At 38.2% G+C, this 19,999-nt stretch overlaps 2 protein-coding genes across 3 annotated transcripts in view; one reads left to right on the top strand and one right to left on the bottom strand.

The window, feature by feature from the left end:
- The window catches only part of LOC6578224 (CCR4-NOT transcription complex subunit 4), a 50,141-nt gene that overhangs the window by 523 nt on the left and 29,619 nt on the right, over positions 1–19,999 (bottom strand). The window contains exons 14-15 of one of the 2 annotated variants that reach the window (XM_002004103.4): positions 5,093–5,171; positions 181–582 (exon numbers count right to left, since the gene is read on the bottom strand). In XM_002004103.4, the coding sequence (XP_002004139.2) occupies positions 181–582; positions 5,093–5,171 (481 nt within the window). Of the gene's footprint in view, positions 1–180; positions 583–5,092; positions 5,172–19,999 lie in introns of those variants that run through there. The other variant, XM_015166108.3, reaches the window with a different exon arrangement.
- Positions 10,075–15,713, top strand: LOC122757501. Its single transcript, XM_044009799.1, has 2 exons — positions 10,075–13,743; positions 13,822–15,713. The coding sequence occupies exons 1-2, from the start codon at positions 10,126–10,128 to the stop codon at positions 15,322–15,324; spliced, it is 5,121 nt and encodes a 1,706-aa protein (XP_043865734.1). The 5' UTR covers positions 10,075–10,125; the 3' UTR covers positions 15,325–15,713.

Raw genomic sequence — 19,999 nt, 5'->3', positions numbered from 1 at the left:
TATTTTAATATCTGTATATGGGGAAAACGTTAATTTTCAATATAGTAGGCCAACTATATAATAAGTAATATTTATATTTAAAATATTTATTTATTCAAATTGTTAAAGTGGCTCTTATGATGTTAAACACAAAATTTTCAAATTGCTTTCTATTCATTTAATAAATTTCTGTTTATTTACCCTTATTATGGATGTTAGCTTGGGCAATTTGGTGCTGTAAATGGGAGTCATTTATCGGCGCTGCTTGGGGTTGTTGTAATGTTGCCAAATGCGAGCTCCAGTTGGTTGCCAGTGGATGTTGTTCGACTTGCGCAGTGCTATTTCCAACCGAGCTGCTTGGCATATTAATAAAGGGAAAAATTTTACTCGAGTGTACTTTGTTTGCACCGTCAAATCCTAATGAATTCATATGATTAAATCCAGGTGGCGGCATTCGGGTGCGTTGCATGTTATCAAGAATTTGATGAGGAAGTTGTGTTTGCTGTTGTAACTTTGGTCCAATTCCATTAATATTCTGTTGAACTACTTCATTTTCCATAAGTTCAGCAAATCCCTTTTGTGTTTCAATAAACGGATCGAAACCTATAATAATAACACAATAAATTATAAAAAATAAGAAAACTTCAGAGATATTTGTCGACGACATCGAATTCATACGTAGTCACATTTGTATATTTATGCACGTATAGAAAAACTTTTGACGCTTTAATGTTTTGTTTAGCTTATTTGTAACTTAATTATTTGAATTAGATATTCTACTACTGCTCTCTTATTTGTCAGTTTGTTAACTCAATTCCATACGAGCCATACTTGTAACAGACCTTAAATAAAAAAAATTCGGTAAAATTTGGAGCTACTATTAAAAAAATATTAAAATAAAACATCTATTAAACACAAACAAAACTAAATGCACTATTCGGCGACTGTACTACTAAGGATATTTATAAAAAAGATTTAATAAGCTTACACACTTACCCTACTATGGGAATATTTCTAAAACAAACTCGCATGGTCGAGTCATACATGACGTACCAAAAATAAATCTATAGATCTTGTAGGTTCTGGAGATCGACATGGCTATATCGACTGAGCTCAGCGCCCCGAACAAAAATATGTATATTTTATGCCTTCTGCCTTCAACTTATTACTTATACTTATTAAGAACAACTAAAAAGTTTAAGTCATAAAGAAGTGAAGAAAGTGAAAAAGTCTAATCACATTTAATACATACACTGTGCGTCATCAGGTTAGCGCCCCCCCCTTACATTCATTTTCTTTTAGGTTTTTTTTGTTTGCCTATTGCACGAAACTTCTTAGTTTTTGTTTTGATTTCATTATCATCATATAAGATGTCTCTCATACAAAAAAAAATAAAACGCAAGTGAAAACCCGTTATGTTTTATTTTCTATTCTTCTTCACTTTCGCAAAGAATGCGTGCACTTGTTTTGCGTCATCAGATTAGCGCCCCCAAATGCAATTGTAATTATCTTGCTTATTTTGGAAATTACACTCACCACATTTCTTGTTAAGCTCAAAGTACTCAATATATTTATAGTATGGGTAAAGAAAAAATTTTATCTCTGGTTAAAATATTTAAAGATTGAGGCAAACTTTGAATCTGGACTATGCTACCATAGAATTGGTGAAAAGACACTAAAAAACAGAAAACCAAAAGGCAATTTTCTTCAAAATAAGAAAACTATATAGGCGGTAATAATCAAGTGATTTCACGGCACTTACAAGCTTAAATTTTGGACATCGCGCATGAATGCATAGGACTATAACACCGTGTTTAAAATTGCTGTTCTGCATTTCTATAACCTGTCTGAAAAGCGGCATTAGATTTTCCAGCATGACAATGCTCCAATTCAGGCCACCCGATCCCTGAAGTCCTGGATTCAGAGCCAAAAAATTTATCTCATGGAGTCGTCATCATACTCACTCGACCTTAATATCATTGAAAACGTCTGGGGATGGTCGTTCAGGAAAGTGTATGAGTCCGGAAAACGTTATAGTACAAAGACATAGTTAATCGAAGGTATTGAACACGCATGGTCAACCATATCCTTGAATTATAGTGAACAACTTTATAATTCCATTCCTAATCGAATTCTTGAAGTAATTTTAAAGAAAGGCGGCACTACGCACTACTAATATTACTTAAGAGTAATAATAGCTTAAAATACAGGTGTTATTTTTGGTCGTTAATTTAAATAAATTGAATTTACCGCAGTGAACGCTAATCTGATGACCAAATTTTTGTTACATTTTCTTTGTACATTTAAAAAAAAAAATTTTTTTAAATGATTCCCTATTGTTACAGTAGCCATTTTTTAAATTTTTATTTTAAAGAGAAATAGATGTAGTAGTAACAAGTAAGAACGTTGCAGTCGGGCGTTACCGACTGCGGAATACTCATTCATATCCCATCAACAATTTAGTAGTTAAGTTTCGCTCTAATACTGTAGAAAATACAGTTTTTTCAGTGTTTAAAAAACTACGAACAGTTTTCGCAGTTCTGTTATTGCTTGAACTGTTGCTGCGAGCATTTTCGACACTCGCAGTCGCAGAAAGAGCAAAAACATTTTTTGATCAGCAGTGCAGCGCTTCGGGAATTAACAGCTTCGACAGTTTTGAGAATGCTAGAACTGTTGCTGCAAGCATTTTCGACAGTCGCAGTCGCAGCTAGAGAAAAACTGTCGACTGCCGAACAGCAAAAACTGTGGAAGCTGTCTGTGCTGTGCTGTGCTGTTCGGCAGTCGACAGTTTTTCTCTAGCTGCGACTGCGACTGTCGCCAGTGAACGCAGTTCGAAGCCCTGCGCTGCTGATCTATAATTGTTTTTTGCTTTTGCTGCGACTGCGACTGTCGAAAATGCTCGCAGCAACAGTTCAAGCAATAACGGAACTGCGAAAACTGTTAGCTGCAGAAGCACAGCACAGACAAAATTTTACGACTGTTGCTGCTGTGACTGTCAGCTTTTCAAACACTGGTTTTTTTCCGATTTGCCACGCCACGTAGACACCTCATTTTTGGTCAGTTTTTAGTACGAGGTTGCAAGTTTGAATGCTTACGTTAAAAAAATGCGAAAATTACAGGGTATTTTCGATATGCCACGCCCCTAAAGAGGCGTAAAAATTATTTTTGGGTCATCGATAGAGGAGGTTACTGTTAACTTAATTATCTAAATTTAAATAGCTTCTAGCTATTATACTTTGGGAGATATAAACTTAAGCGGTTTGTCACGCCCCCTATGGGCGGACATATATCCGACAAAGCTTTTTGGTCTTGGGTGATCAGCTCGAGTATATATACAAAATTTGCGGTCTCTGGCATCAATATACGTGACGAGCAAAACTGTAACACGAATTCAATGTTGCAACTTCAACGGTCTGTAATTTCGCTTCTACTCGATGGATGTTTGAGATCTTAATTTTATTTTGTTAGTATGATATTTGGCTGTCTTACCTAAAAATTTGAAATCATTTAGTTGGCTAGAATAATTATAAAAAATAAAAATGTAAAGAGAGTCAAATGCTGCACCCTGGTCATTTTTCAGCAAATATATTTATTAATAATTATTTAATAATAAATGCATAGCTATTTTGACTTTTTTTTGGTCATTAATGTCATCTGCTCACTTTTGGTTTAAGGGAGAATAAACAAAGATTGTGCTAGAACTCTTGGTTTTAATCGATGGAATAACATTTCGGCATAGTACCTGATCACTTTACAACAAATTTGGGAGAATTAGGTGAACATATGGGTTTTACTACTGAAAAATGCAGAACAATGACTCAAAGAACACGTCTAATTTGGTCATCAAGTGGACAATATGGCAAGGATTCAAGTCCCTGAAGTGTCCTCAATACTCGTCAGACATGAATATCATTGAAATTATATGGAGTCATTTGAAATTGCAGCCTGCAAATTATGGGTGGCTCCAAGTGGAATGAAAGAGCCGTGGGAGAGGAACAAGGACATTTGGCGCGCGATCCTTCCTAAAATGGTGCGAGGGTATACAACATTGATAGCAAATGGCATTAATGAACTAAAAAAATGACAAGGGCCATGTATTCATTATTAAAAAATTATTAATAAATATATTTGTTGAAAAATGACCAGGGTGCAAAACTGTAACATTTGACTTTCATTACATTTATACTTCTTATAATTATTCCAGCCAACCGAATGATTTCAAATTTTCAGGCAATACAGCTAAATATCATATTAACAAAATAAAATTAAGATCTCAAACATCCATAGAGTAGAAGCAAAAATACAGACCCTTGAAGTTGCAACATTGAATTCGTGTTACAGTTTTGCTCATCACTGTATATCAACAAAATATAGCAGAATTTAAAAAATCACTATATCTTCAGGTCCGATTTGCTACGTCCCTTATTGGCGTAGACATATAATTTTGTCTTTAGACTTTATAGAATCATAACATTAGCTGACGTGCAAAATCTAGGCATTCTAGTTTTACAACTTTAGGAGATACAGTTTTATCCGATTTGTCACGCCCCCAATGGGCGGAGATATATCCGTCATAGCTCGTGATCTTGGGTGGTCGATGCGGATCTACATTCCAAATTTCAGCTTTTTAGCTCTTCAATTAATATGAGTTCTGGCATATCGGAAAATGCATTTCACTTTCATGAATGAGTATACAAATTGACATTAAAGATGAAGCTCTGATGGTTTAGCTTTTATTTAGCTTTTAGGTTGAGTGTAAAGGGGGGCGATAACCTGATGACGCGCAGTGTGTGTATCTACCTACATCTAATATTTATTCCGATAATTTTATAAACTGAAAATTATTTTTCGACAAATTATTGAGCATTAATAAAATTTGTTGAAGTATTTTTGGAATAAATTATTGAATATATCTCCGACTTTGTTGGTGACCATTCCTCGTAATATTTCGCAAACATATTAAAAACTATTCCTTTAAATTTCATATATATTAAAAAATAAATAAATAAAATAAAAAAATAATAAAAAATCGTTTCGCAACCTTATTATATTCTGTATGTACAATATCGTTTTATGTGCATGAAATGTAAAGGAAATATAGTTAAAATGTTACCTAGGTCATCATCCACTAATGAGTTTTGTGAGAAACGATTTTGGGGTGAGTGCACGTTTTGTGGTTGGTTTGTCGTAGACTGGAAATAAAATATTATACTATTATTATTATTATATTTTAATATATTTTAAAATAATTACTATCAAAACAAAACAAAAATTTATAAAACCTTAGTCGAGACTTCTCGACTACGAGATTTCCCGAACCCTTCGAGATACTTATATTTCTTCGCTTCTTTTCTGGACACATCAAACAGCATATGCATATATGGGGGTGCATTTTAATTATAACCAGTAAGAGTGCTATAGTCGAGACTGCTCCGCTCGGAGATCCCTTAAATCCTGCATAGAACTGATATCATTCTGAAGTCCATTTTAAGCACACATACGAACTCAGCAATAGACACACTAAATATAAGGTTTGAAGATATGCACGAGTCTAAGAATAAAGAAACTAAACATCATCATAGTAAAGTTTATTCGTTCAATTATTGTTGATATAACAGAAATGGTCTTTAGCTTCAGTCAATATTCTAAGAGTTTAAGAATTCTTTCAAAACGGAGCTGACACTGCACGTGTACATCATTTTATATGGTCACCGTGACAGGATCTTCCTTTATTGAAGACCTTACGTCAATCTTATTACCATAAGTTTGTGGAACCAATATGTTAACAACGAAAGTTAACCTGAACAGGCAGCAACCATTGTTGAGACAGGAGGACCACTGCGTTAGTCAAGTACGGATAATAAGAAATATATGGGCAGCAAAAATTATCAAAAATTCATTATATTTACCAACGAGATGTGTTTAGTTTCTAGTAAATCGTCTTAAGCAATATATAAAACAATGAAATTATAAAAGGTAATATAATAAACAAGTAAGAAAGCTCTAGTCGAGACTGCTCGACTACGACATCCCCTGAACGCTTCAAGCAATAGATATTTCAATCATTTTTCGTGTCTTTCTGCTTACACTAGACACACGCACACACACAAACACACACATGCATACATACACACATACACACATACATATGCGCGTGCTATACACGGACCTAGGAAAAAAAATTCAAGTCTCTAGCTCTTATATCTTCTGAGATCCACGCGTTCAAACATATGGACGGACGGACAGACGGACAGAGCTAAATCGACTTAGCTCGTCACCCTGATCAAGAATATATACACTTTGTGGGGTCTGCCACGCCTCCTTCTGTAACATAAATTTCAACAAAACCATTATACCCTGATTTCCCATTGAAAAGGGGTTCTTCTGCTCATTTTTACCATATGATTACGCTCTAAAAGTTTCATTAAGATTGTATGTCTACAAAAGAAATTATTCAACAAATAAATTCTCATAATATTGCTCACACTGCAGCGCAGTCCAAGCGCAGTCGCTGCTTACTGCGCAGTTAGCAGAGCGCGTTGTTATACGCGCGTCTGGATGCATGTGTATGTCACAAGTCAGGAGAGACTATTTCGAGTATTTTTCGAATTTTGAAAAAAAGTCAAAGTGTAATTAAAATTTTTTTGGATAACCCCGAAGAATAAGAATCAAGAAGACGTACTGGGTGAAAACCGTTACTAATTGCGCACACTAAACGCAAAATTATTAAGAAAGCCAGCAATAGCTCGACCGCTTGTACAGCTTTGGCCGCACATGTGGCCGAATCTATGTCAGCGATGAGTGTTTGGCGAGTACTTAAGAGCTCAGGAATCATAAAGAGATCTAAACTGACCAAACCACCCAAGTTGCTAAGTCGCCACAAGGTTGCTCGACTTGGTTTTGCCGAAGGACATACTGCGACCGATCTGACATACGCCCGTTTGTATAATCGTCTTTCGGCTTACAGTATATTTATAAATTGTTACCCTAACAGGTCATATTTTCTGATGGGAAGAAGTTTAACCTGGATGGTCCTGATGGGTTTGATACTTTTTAGCATGATTTGAGGAAGGATACTATGTTTTTTTCAAGGACAGACTTTGGAGGTGGCTCAGTCATGATTTGGGGTACATTTTTTTCATTTGGTACCTGGGAATTAAAGTTTGTAACGAACCGAATGAACAGTGAAGAGTATATTCAGGCTATGGATAGTAGTCTCATTCCATATTCAAGGGAATTACGTGAGAAACCAATGGTTTTCTAACAGGATAATGCCAGAATCCATGTGAGCAGACGTACAAAAGAGTGTTTGGAGGAATGTCATGTTGATGTCCTTGACTGGCCAGCATGTTTTTCGGATCTCAACCCGATAAAAATGTCTGGGGTAATCTTGCAAGACGTGTGTATGCCAAAAATCGCCAGTTGGAGACAGTTGGATACCTTAAAACGCAAATTCTAAATGAATGACAAAGTTTCGAAAAGGACCTTTTATTAAATTTAGTGGTTTCAATGAGGAAGAGAGTTTTCGAGTTAACTAAGGCAAATGGAGGCCGGACTAAGTATTAACATTAGTTTTTCCATCAATCAACGAATTCTGATTTTTTTTACCAAAATATGAATATGGGCTATAATTTTGATACAGCAAATGGTGCTGTTTTTCTTTGTTTTTTTACATCTTTTTAAGAAATCATTATTAAATCGTAAATTTTAAGTGAAAAAGTTTTTTGCCATTCATAATTGAAGTATTGAACTTCTCATTTTTGAGGATTTTGAGGAAATATGCCATTTGGGAAAAATTTTCAGCAGATTCGTTTCAGTGGATTAAAAGTGGGCTATAATTATGATAAGCACTGTATATAGTAAAAATATTGAGAAAAACTTCAACGTACTTTTTTTTTTAAATTCAATAATCAAAAATAAACCTCGATTTTGCTAAACAAAATTATTGGCACACAAAAAAATTAAAATTAAAAACATAAAAATGTTATGAAAAAATTTGATAATAACTATAAATAGCATTGGGTATGTATCCTTTAAACTTTAATAATGGCTATAATAGGTTTGACATCAAAAAAAATTATTTTTGAGTGACGTCTTCACTAATTTTTTGCCATTCTTCAATAAAAGCTTGTTTTAGGTCAGCTTGTTTTGTTATTACCCGTTTTGAGATGCGCCTATCCAATTCTTCCCACAAGCGTTCAATTCTATTTAGGTCTGGAGATAGTGATGGGTGCGGTAACACATGGGCGGTATTATACGCCAGCCATATTTTGACGATGTGGGCAGAAATGCTTGGGGTCATTGTCATGTTAAAATGTGAACGAGCTTGGCAGTTGTAGCTTTTCAGAATTTTTTTAATGGTTATCACTCAAAATATTTAGATACAAATGTTTGTCCACTATACCGTATACAAATACCGTCTACACCTACAGCAGATATACAACTCCAGACCATCACCCCAAAACCACCATACTTAACGCTTGACGTAATATTGTTATTGTGAAACGAAGTATTCGGCATTCTCTAAGCAGTTTAACGCCCATCCGATCGAAATATATTGAATTTCCACTCATCACTGAAGAAGACTTGACTTCAATAAGGTGGCTTGCTAAAATAGTCCTTAGCGTAGTCCAAACGCTTCTTTTTTTGTTTTGTTTGTTTTTTTTTTGTTATTTAATTTTTTTAAAATATACGATGAAGTTTTTCGGAATATTTTTTTTGTATAATTTAAAAAATTCCCTATTCTATTTGGTTAATTTTTTGTTTCATTAAAAAAAAGTTTCAAAATACTTGAAAAATTGCTATAAAGTTTAAAAACCTTACTGTGCCAATAATTTAGTTCTTCACTGTATATACATATTTACATATATACATATTGTTGAGAAACCATTTGTCATTTTTTTGCACATTTATCATTTTTTAGCATATTTGTCATTTTTTAGCATAATTTGTAGCTTTCATTATTATCGGCGAATGAAGAGCCGCATCGAGATCAGTTATCGGTTAAGTCGATTAACTTATGTTAGTATTCAGTAAGCAAACGAACGGACAAGTTGAGCGTACCAGCAATTGGCTGTTATAGTTCATATAAAATAAAGAAATGTTTAATTATTCATCATAAATTTGGTCCTTCGAGCCGGAGCCGTTGGGCATTGCTATTGAATGCTCACTTGGAGTTGTTGGAAACAGCACGCACTATTGGAAAAGTGACGTGTTTTGTCTTGTATTGTATTTGCTGCTGGAGACGCAGCATTTGCAAATTCTTGAAATTACGTATCGATATTTGGCATCATACGTAATAAACAGCACGCACTATTGGAAAAGTGACGTGTTTTGTCTTGTATTGTATTTGCTGCTGGAGACGCAGCATTTGCAAATTCTTGAAATTACGTATCGATATTTGGCATCATACGTAATAAACAGCACGCACTATTGGAAAAGTGACGTGTTTTGTCTTGTCGTGTTTTTGCTGCTGGAGACGCAGCAATTGCAAATTCTTGGAATTACGTATCGATATTTGGCATCATACGTAATACGCAATACGCACTATTGGAAAAGTGACGTGTTTTGTCTTGTCGTGTTTTTGCTGCTGGAGACGCAGCAATTGCAAATTCTTGGAATTACGTATCGATATTTGGCATCATACGTAATAAACAGCACGCACTATTGGAAAAGTGACGTGTTTTGTCTTGTATTGTATTTGCTGCTGGAGACGCAGCATTTGCAAATTCTTGAAATTACGTATCGATATTTGGCATCATACGTAATAGACAGCACGCACTATTGGAAAAGTGACGTGTTTTGTCTTGTCGTGTTTTTGCTGCTGGAGACGCAGCAATTGCAAATTCTTGGAATTACGTATCGATATTTGGCATCATACGTAATACGCAATACGCACTATTGGAAAAGTGACGTGTTTTGTCTTGTCGTGTTTTTGCTGCTGGAGACGCAGCAATTGCAAATTCTTGGAATTACGTATCGATATTTGGCATCATACGTAATACGCAGTACGCACTATTGGAAAGCGCGGTGATTTGTCGTAATGGTTTGTTCGGCTGCTAGAGACGCAGCAATTTCATCACATTAATTTAATACCTGGCTATTCTGGACAACTTGGATTGACTGCTGGCAACGCAGCAAGCTACAATGGAAAATCTACGGACTTTACTGGGAGCCAGAGGTAGATTGAAGGCAACAATTACTCGTATTTCTGGATATGCGGAGCATCCACCTGAGGGCTGCACCTTCTACGATATTGATACAAAATTGGACACGCTGGTTCAAGTTTGGAAGCAGTTTGTCAACCTTGGTGACGAACTTTATAAATATGAAGATGTGCAGGGATATGTCGATCCAGCAAGTGACAACAATGTATATGAGGAGCGCTTTGAACGAGCTTGTGCTCTTCTTAAGACACTGCACGCTGAGTACAAACCCCACAAACTGGAAGAAGCCAATACCACATCTAATGTACATGGGGAAGTAGATAATTCGCCCATCCAAGGCATTTTACAACAAATACAGCAACAGTCTCATATACAAATACAACAATTACAGCAACAGTCTCAGATGCAAATGCAACAAATGCAGCAGATGCAAATGGAGACTATGGAGGCCTTAATGCAACGACTGCTACCACGGCAGGTGGATAACGAGTCACCGTCAGGCTCACAGCAAGGCGCAGGACCATCAGTGAAGGATTGGGAACTGCCACGGATTCATATCACACCATTTGATGGAGATTATAAAGAATGGCACGCATTTAAGGGTCTATTCGACAGTGCCGTTCACAGCAAGACAACGTTGACGAATATCCAGAAGTATCATCACTTAAAATCTTGTTTAAAAGGAGAAGCTGCGAAACTTATTCAGCATCTGCCCTTAGCCGATGCCAACTATGAAGTAGCTTGGAATTCATTAGTTGACCGGTACGAGAAGCCTCGCTATTTGGTAAACGTGTTGTTGCATACATTTACTGGACTGCCCAAGGTTGCGGATCAAAACCCAGCATCGCTTCGATCGCTAACAAACGAAGCTGGTACCGTAATTCGGGCATTAGACGCCTCTGGACTAACGGATCGGGATTGTTGGCTGATTTACTTGCTCATGGCAAAGGTTGATGACACCACACGTCGTGAATGGTACGAAAAGAGTCAAGATATAGCAAATCCTACGATAACGCAGTTGCTCAAGTTCCTGGATGCACGTTGTGATCGGCTGGAGCTCAGTCAATCTGCAACTACGACAAGCAGCAAGCCTAGACAGGACAGAGGTACCAGGAACGCACATGCGCTACTCGCCACTTCAGAGCGCTGTGCAAAGTGCAACAAGGAACACGCATTGATGGCATGTACACAATTTTTGGATTTATCTATTCAGCAGCGATATGCCTTTGCAAAGTCCAAACACATGTGCTTTAATTGTTTGAGACTTGGCCATGGAGTGAGCGCTTGCACATCGAAGTCATCTTGTAAGCATTGCAAGCGCCGACATCACTCACTCTTGCACTTCGACCAACGTAACACTAAGGACAAAGATGACCCACAGCAACATCAGCAGGATGATTCAAATGAGGCACCAGGTGCTAGCACAGTAGTAGCACTGACGAACGCCGTTAATACTTCAAAAGGTGGCAAGGGTGCAAATATGAGAAGTACACTGCCAACGGCTCAGGTGTATGTGCGCAATTCTCGAGGACAAGACGTTGTTTGCCGCATATTGTTGGACTGCGGCTCGGAGTTGTCCTACGTTTCGGAACGGTGTATCCAGACATTGGGTCTGGCCCGTTCACACTCTCGCATCTCTATATCTGGAATATCATCAATCAAGGCAGAAACAACAAGAGGGCTCTGTTCACTACACATCAAGTCGCGAGTGTCAGATGCATCTCTTGTGGTCAAGGCACACGTGCTTGGAAACATTACTTCGACACTGATGAGAGAAACTATAAATGCAGCAGACCTCTCTATGTTTAGCGGCCACACCCTGGCAGACGCCGCATTTAATACCAACGCTTCAATCGACATTTTGCTTGGCAACGATCACATTTGGACGGTTCTTACTGGAGATAAGTTGTGTAATCTTCAGGGGAACACAATTGCTATTGATTCAATATTTGGATGGATCATCACATCAGTGGCAGGAGCGTGTACAACTACAACTACGTCACTCCTAGCTACCATGGACATCAACACATTGTTGCAACGGTTTTGGGAACTGGAAGAACTTCCATCGTTCACGTCTGCCAATAAAGAAGATGAGTTATTGGAGACTCATTTCGTCCAAACACACTCCCGTAATGCCGAAGGGAGATACATCGTCGAGCTACCATTTAAGCAAGGAAACCCAGAGTTTGCAGACACCTATCATGGAGCCAAGTCTCGCTTCTTGGCAGTTGAACGTCGTTTAATGAGGGATGCAGTTTTACGATCGAAGTATGTGCAATTTATGAGGGAGTACATACAACTGGATCACATGAAAGAGGTGGATGCAGAAGAAGACGCCACTTCGAAAAAGGTTTTCTACATGCCGCACCATCCAGTGCTAGGTGCAAAGCTGCGTGTGGTATTTGATGGCTCATTTCAAGACCAAGATGGTCGGTCTCTAAACGATGCGCTTCATATTGGTCCATGTATACAACGCAATCTCTTCAACGTATGCATGAGGTTTCGAATGCACAAGTTTGTATTTTCGGCTGATATTGTGAAGATGTTTAGACAAATTTTGGTTGCATCTAAACATCAGGACTTTCAACGAATATTATGGAGAGAACATCCATCAGCACCATTGAAACACTTCAAACTCTGCACAGTTACATACGGGACTGCGTCTGCGCCATTCCTCGCAGTCCGGGTGTTAGAACAACTTGCCAAGGACCACGAGCATGAGTTTCCTAGAGCAGCTAAGATATTACTTGAGGATTTCTACGTGGACGATGTATTAACAGGAGCCATGACAGAGGAAGAACTTATAAACATTCAAACTGAGCTGGTTGCACTCATGTCACGTGCGCAATTGGAATTGGGAAAATGGATCTCAAATAGCACACGTCTATGCACCGCGCAAGGTGATAGAGGCAACATGTCAACAGCAACATCTAAGGTATTAGGACTACATTGGGATCCTGGAGAAGACAACCTTGCATACAACATTGTATTATCGGAGACTGCAAGCTGTACAAAGCGACAAGTGCTATCCGATGTAGCACACATTTTTGATCCTCTGGGCATTTTGGCACCAGTGGTAGTCCAATTCAAGATTCTACTGCAAGAACTTTGGTTGCTTGATTTGGATTGGGACTCTGAACTTCCGATGAAACAGGCGCACTCTTGGCAGATATATCGCAAGGACATTTCGTCGCTACAACAGCTCAAGATACCTCGCTTCATAGACAGTCACATGGATCACATCGAGTTACATGCATTCTCAGACGCTTCGCTTAAGGCATACTCTGCGGTCGTCTACAGCAGAGTTGAGTATAGTGACGGCTCTATAGGAGTATATCTTGTTGCTGCTAAGACTCGCGTCGCACCTTTAAAACTAGCAACGCTGCCACGCCTCGAGCTGTGTGGAACTCTACTGCTGACTAGACTTGTTAAGGCAATTCAAGCTAGTTTGGGCAAGAAGGAAGTGAAGGTATATGCATGGTGCGATTCTACAATCGTATTGTCCTGGCTGTCAAATCAACCCTGTAAATTGAAGATGTTCGTAGCCAATCGTACGGCAGAAATACTTGAGACAATCCCACGGGACGCTTGGAGGCATGTGAGTACCAAGGAAAATCCTGCAGATTGTGCATCCCGAGGAATGCTCGCCGGTGACCTTCTTAAATTTGACTTATGGTGGAAGGGACCGTCCTGGCTACATGATTCCCAGGAGTGTTTGGAGATGCTTCGACGATCAAAATTCTGCTGTTCTATCGTGCCGCCAGCAGCAGAAGCGGAATTCAAGGCCAATATTCTGACGGTAACGGAGGACATGGCATCGTCCCCCTTTGATGCTTTACTTACTAGAGTATCATCATGGCTGCGACTGATTCGAATCATCGCATACGTCCGGCGCTTTGTACATCGCGTCCGATCAAGAAACTCACTTCATTCAGCAGCCTTGACATTCCACGAAATTGACGCAGCACGAAAGTTTTGTCTAGGGCAAGCACAAAACGCATTTGTTGTTGATCGGCAGCGCTTGTTGAAGAAGCAACCGCTGCAGCACCGTTCCAAGTTGAGCAAGCTAGCTCCATTTGTTGACCAGGATGGCCTTATTCGAGTTGGAGGACGCTTAGAAAACTCTTACCTATCTAGAGATGCCAAACACCCAATTGTACTACCTAACCATCATCGACTAGTTGAGCTGTTACTGAAGCATGAGCATCAGTTCAACCTTCATCCTGGAGTTTCGGCAATGTTTGCTATAATTCGTCAGAAGTACTGGATACTTGGATCCAGAAACCTCATCCGACGAATCACGCATGAATGTCTAAACTGTTTCAAGCAGCGTCATCATACTACACAACAGCTTATGGCTAACTTACCTGCCACTCGCGTGCGGCAGGCCTTTACATTCGAGCACATTGGAGTCGATTATGCTGGACCTATCTTGCTAAAGGTACACAAGGGACGCAACCCGCGTAAAGAGAAGGGCTACATTTGTCTCTTTGTATGCATGGTGACATCAGCACTTCATCTAGAATTGGCAACTGACCTAAGCACAGACACCTTTCTGGCAGCCCTCAGACGTTTTATGGCCCGCCGTGGGAAGCCTGCCGAAATGTATAGCGACAATGGACGTAACTTCGTCGGTGCTAAGCGCACATTAAATGAGATGTCACAACTTCATACTTCACGCGAGCATAATGAAGTGGTAGCGAGGAAATTGGCGGAGCAAAGCATCAAGTGGAATTTCATCCCACCATATACTCCACATTGGGGTGGAAAATGGGAGTCTGCTGTACGTTCCGTGAAGCTACACTTGCGACGAGTGATCGGAAATACAGTGATTACATTTGAACAGATGCGCACTCTGCTTACACAAATAGAAGCAGTCGTGAACTCCCGTCCATTATGCGCAACTTCGGACACAGAAATTGGATTCTTGTCACCAGCACATTTTCTGATCGGACGGACGTACACTGCAGTTCCAGATGGGAGCTACGCAGAGGTACCAACCAATCGCTTGGGATATTGGCAACATACTCAGGCAATGCTTCAAGGATTTTGGAAGCGTTGGCAGCAGGAATACTTAACGGCATTGCAGCAACGACCCAAATGGTCTACCAAGATGCCTAACATATCCCTTGGAGACATTGTACTCATCAAGGATTCGCATACGCTTCCAGCAACATAGAACTTAGGACGCGTAATCGAAGTGTACCCAGGAGAGGATGGATTAGTACGGGCAGTTAAACTCAAGGTCGTTTCTGGAGAGATTATACGACCAATCACGAAGATAGCAGCTCTACCACATTCTGAAACGGAGTTTCAGGGGGGGCCGGGATGTTGAGAAACCATTTGTCATTTTTTTGCACATTTATCATTTTTTAGCATATTTGTCATTTTTTAGCATAATTTGTAGCTTTCATTATTATCGGCGAATGAAGAGCCGCATCGAGATCAATTATCGGTTAAGTCGATTAACTTATGTTAGTATTCAGTAAGCAAACGAACGGACAAGTTGAGCGTACCAGCAATTGGCTGTTATAGTTCATATAAAATAAAGAAATGTTTAATTATTCATCACATATGTATATGCGTATATGTACATATTTGAGGGCTATTTAAGAAGAGACAAATTATAAAATATCTATTTAATAAAAAATGAACCTCACCTACTCTAACATATCTTGCGTCGCGTTTAGCTAAAATACAATAGCTTAAGAGAGCGTCATCAGACGAAACCACAGTAACGGCTAGAAATTTCAGAAATCAATCGAAAATCTAAGAATGTGCGAAAAAGCACGCTTCTGTCTTTACGCAGAGAATAGACGATGTGTGTGTGTGCACATGTATAGGAAAGTCGCGCTGATCTGCTGCTAGCTTGAAGCCGGTATCCAATATATGTATATAAATAAATAATAAAAATTAAAATTGTATAAATGATATATGTAATTTGAAGATCCTAGTAGCAATGATGCAATGATGATAGCAATAGCTATCGATGATTTTCCAATTTTAATGAGACTTACAAATTGCACTATATACTCTGGTTGACAGCGTTTGGGCTGTGAATGAGTACTCTGCAATCGGTATCGCCCGACTGCAACGTTCTTGTTATTACTTCTTTTGTTTTTTGTTATTTCCATTTGTTAATGGAAACATATTGTTATTTTTTTTTACTTACTAATATAGTTTATAGTCTAATTTACCTATTTTCGTTAAAAAAAAAAAATTGAATATGCATATTCTTATAGTTTGTATTTCGCTTCAAAGTACAAAATTAAAATTTTTTCCCTGTGTGTAAACACTTTCTTGCCAATCTGTATATATAAATTGATAAAGATGACTTTTAGAAACATATTTATGCAAAATGCTTATCGTAATTTTGAATGCTTTGTTATTATACCCTGAACCCATTGAAAATGTTAAAAGTAACAAGAAGAAGGAATCATCGAAGACCCCATAAAGTATATATATTCTTGATCAGGGCGACGAGCTGAGTCGTTATAGCCCTGTCCGTCTGTATGAGCAAGCCGATCTTAGAAGATATAATGTATACCATAGGCAGTACAAGTTTATCTTAATTTTTCGATAACTCATCCGATAACTTTTTTATCGAGAATATTCGAAAAATTTACTTTGCTCAGCCTATTTTGAACACTTTTAGACCTTTTAGCCCAAGCGCTGTCGCTGCTAACTGCGTAAAAAAGCCTAGCTTTAAAATAAAAAAAAAAAATTGTCGAAAAATCGGCTCGTTGCCCAATTTGCCTTGTGCGACGGTTATCGGGAAAGAAAGTCGAATCGCCATTTACGACCACGAAATTAGTGGAATGCTTTCAATATACTGGTCATATATTTGTTAGCACAAGCAACATTGCAACAGTTTGAGGCTATGCGTGAAGGCGTGATCAATTATTTAATCCAGATACAAGGAGAATCCTTCTATCAAGGGCAACGGCCCTTGCCCCAAGAAAGTTAATTGTATCTCGTGTGGAGTAAAAAAGCGTTCATTAACTATGCAAAAGAGCGCACGAGGGAATATTGATCGTTGTATGAATATTTTTGGTACAAATATTTTACTATACAATGGAGGACAAAAGTATTTTGACAACGCATTTTCAATGGGAAATCGGGGTATAATGGTTTTGTTGAAATGTATGTAACAGGCAGAAGGAGGCGTGGGTTACCCCACAAAGTATATATATTCTTGATCAGGGCGACGAGCTGAGTTGATTTGGCTCTATCCGTCTGTCTGTCCGTCCGTCTGTCCGTATGTATGAACGCGTCGATTTCAGAAGATATAAGAGATAGAGACTTCAAATTTTTTTTTAAAATGTCCGTAATTACAGCGCGCATATCAAGTTTATCATTAAAAATCGATATCATCCCGATCTTTTCTTATCGATAAAAAACCTTATCGAAAACCAGTTATAAAATTAAATCTTCTAAACCTTTATTGCTAGAGTCTCCAAATTTTTAATGTATGCTTATATGCAATTTATACAATTTCGGTTTTTGTTAAAATTTCCCCCCCACCCTTAAATTCACCCCCTCACCATCACTTTTGAAAAAGCGTATTTCAAATACTAGCCCATGCGTATTTATGCTTGTGTGTGTATGTGTATGTAAATGTTTGTGTATGTGTATGTGTGTGTGTATGTGTGTGTGTGTATGTGTGTGTATGTATGTGTGTGTATGTATGCCTGTGCGTGTGTGCGTGCGTGCGTGCGTGAGTGCGTGCGTGCGTGTGGGTGTGTGTGCGTGTTTCTTGTGTAAGCTGAAAGACGCGAAAAATTATTGAAATAGCTATTACTCCAAGGGTTCAGGAGATCTAGTAGTCGAGTAGTCTCGACTAGAGCTTTCTTACTTGTTACAATATATTTTTCAGAGCGAGCAAACATAACAAGTAAGAACGTTGCAGTCGGGCGTTACCGACTGCGGAATACTCATTCACATCCCATCAACAATTTAGTAGTTAAGTTTCGCTCTAATACTGTAGAAGATACAGGTTTTTCCGATTTGCCACGCCCCTACTGGGCGTAGACACCTCATTTTTGGTCAGTTTCTAGAACGAGATAACAGTACCCTAACTGCAAAGTTTGAATGCTTACTCTAAAAAAAGTGAAAATTACAGGGTATTTTTCGATATGCCACGCCCCTAAAGAGGCGTAAAAATTATTTTTTGGGGAATCGATAAACGAGGCTACCAGTAACTCAGCTATCCAAATTTGAAGCTTCTAGCTATTATACTTTAGGAGACATAAATTTTTGCCACGCCCCCTGTGGGCGGACATATATCCTACAAAGTTTTTTGGTCTTGGGTGATCAGCCCGACTATATATAAAAAATTTGAGATCTCTGGCATCAATAGTGTTCGAAAAATCACTATATCTTCAGGTCCGATTTGCCACGCCCCTAATGGGCGTAGACTTATAATTTTTTAGACTATATAGAATCATAACATTAGCTGACATGCAAAATTTCAGCATTCTAGGTTTACAACTTTAGGAGATACAGTTTTATCCGATTTGCCACGCCCCCAATGGGCGGAGATATATCCGCCATAGCTCGTGATCTTGGGTGGTCGACGCGGACCTACATACCAAATTTCAGCTTTCTAGCTCTTTAACTAACATGATTTCTGGTATATCGGAAAATGCATTTTCCGATTTGCCACGCCCCTAGTGGGCGGATTGGGAAAATTTTAACACTTTCGGAGATATACACGAGTAAGTGCTCCAAATTTCAAGTCTCTAGTTTCAATAGCGCCGAAATAGATTGCGTTCATACGGACAGACGGACGGACGGACAGACGGACATTGCACAAAACCAATATACTGACATAAATTTTTCACTTTCGTGAATGAGTATAAAAAGCTATAAGTGCCTAAAATATTGCAGTGATAATTTAACTCATTATTTTTTTATAATTATTTGCATGGCAGATTGTCATTCTTTGGCTGGACAAAAGTATTTTGACATTCCTTTTCAAATTCATTTTCGGTAATTTGTTTGGATTAAAAAATAAATATTTTTTATTTATTAAGTTATGTTTGGTGTCCTCTTTAATAATAGCCATTATTTGATCATAGCTTTCGGTAAATTATGGGCAAATCATTAAAAAACTAGTCGCGAACGAAGAATAATGGAGGTATTGGAAAACCTTACAACCTTATAAAATGCACCTCTATGAGCAATTTACAACTAAATTAACAAAAAATAAAAAACTGATTCACTCAAACAACAAGGCCAGATCGGAAAGATCATTCAAAAAAACCTGAAGAAGGCCGCATCATATTGACAAATCTTAAAGAAAATGTGCGGATTTTCCTAAAAGTCAAACTCAAAAATAATCATAAATTATCAATAAGCAGAAAAACTATCACAAGTCGGCGAAAGAAGGCCATTTTTTCTACGTTATAGATCTTCCAATACCCTTAATATCACTATAAAATAAACTAAAAAGGTATCGATTTCCTAAAACTTCATAGGCAAGCCGCAATTCTTCTGGGGAAAAGTATTATGGATGGACGATAGTTCCTTTGAGTATCCTGGATAAAAAAAAACAACTATTTTTAGCAGGTTGCCAAAGAATATTCGCAAAAAAAGAGGCCTATGTACCAACGTGGTGAAGAATCGGTAATGCTCTGGGGGTTCGCATGTGTCAATAACCTCTCCAATTTGATATTAGTTAATGAAAAAATGAAGAAGAAGAAAATCATGTATACTGCAGAAGGACAGTGCTCCATGCCACAAGGTCCATATTATAACTGAATTTTCTGGGAATATTGAAGTCAATACATATGATTGGCCACCTCAGCGCTCTGATCTCCATATTATAGAGAATGTGTAGGCTTACGCAAAAG

Source organism: Drosophila mojavensis, unplaced genomic scaffold (assembly GCF_018153725.1).
Source record: "Drosophila mojavensis isolate 15081-1352.22 unplaced genomic scaffold, ASM1815372v1 contig_108, whole genome shotgun sequence".
In the NCBI taxonomy this organism is placed as follows: Eukaryota; Metazoa; Arthropoda; class Insecta; order Diptera; family Drosophilidae; genus Drosophila; species Drosophila mojavensis.
Note: the sequence above shows the minus strand (reverse complement) of the source record. Positions and strands in the feature narration are given on the sequence as shown.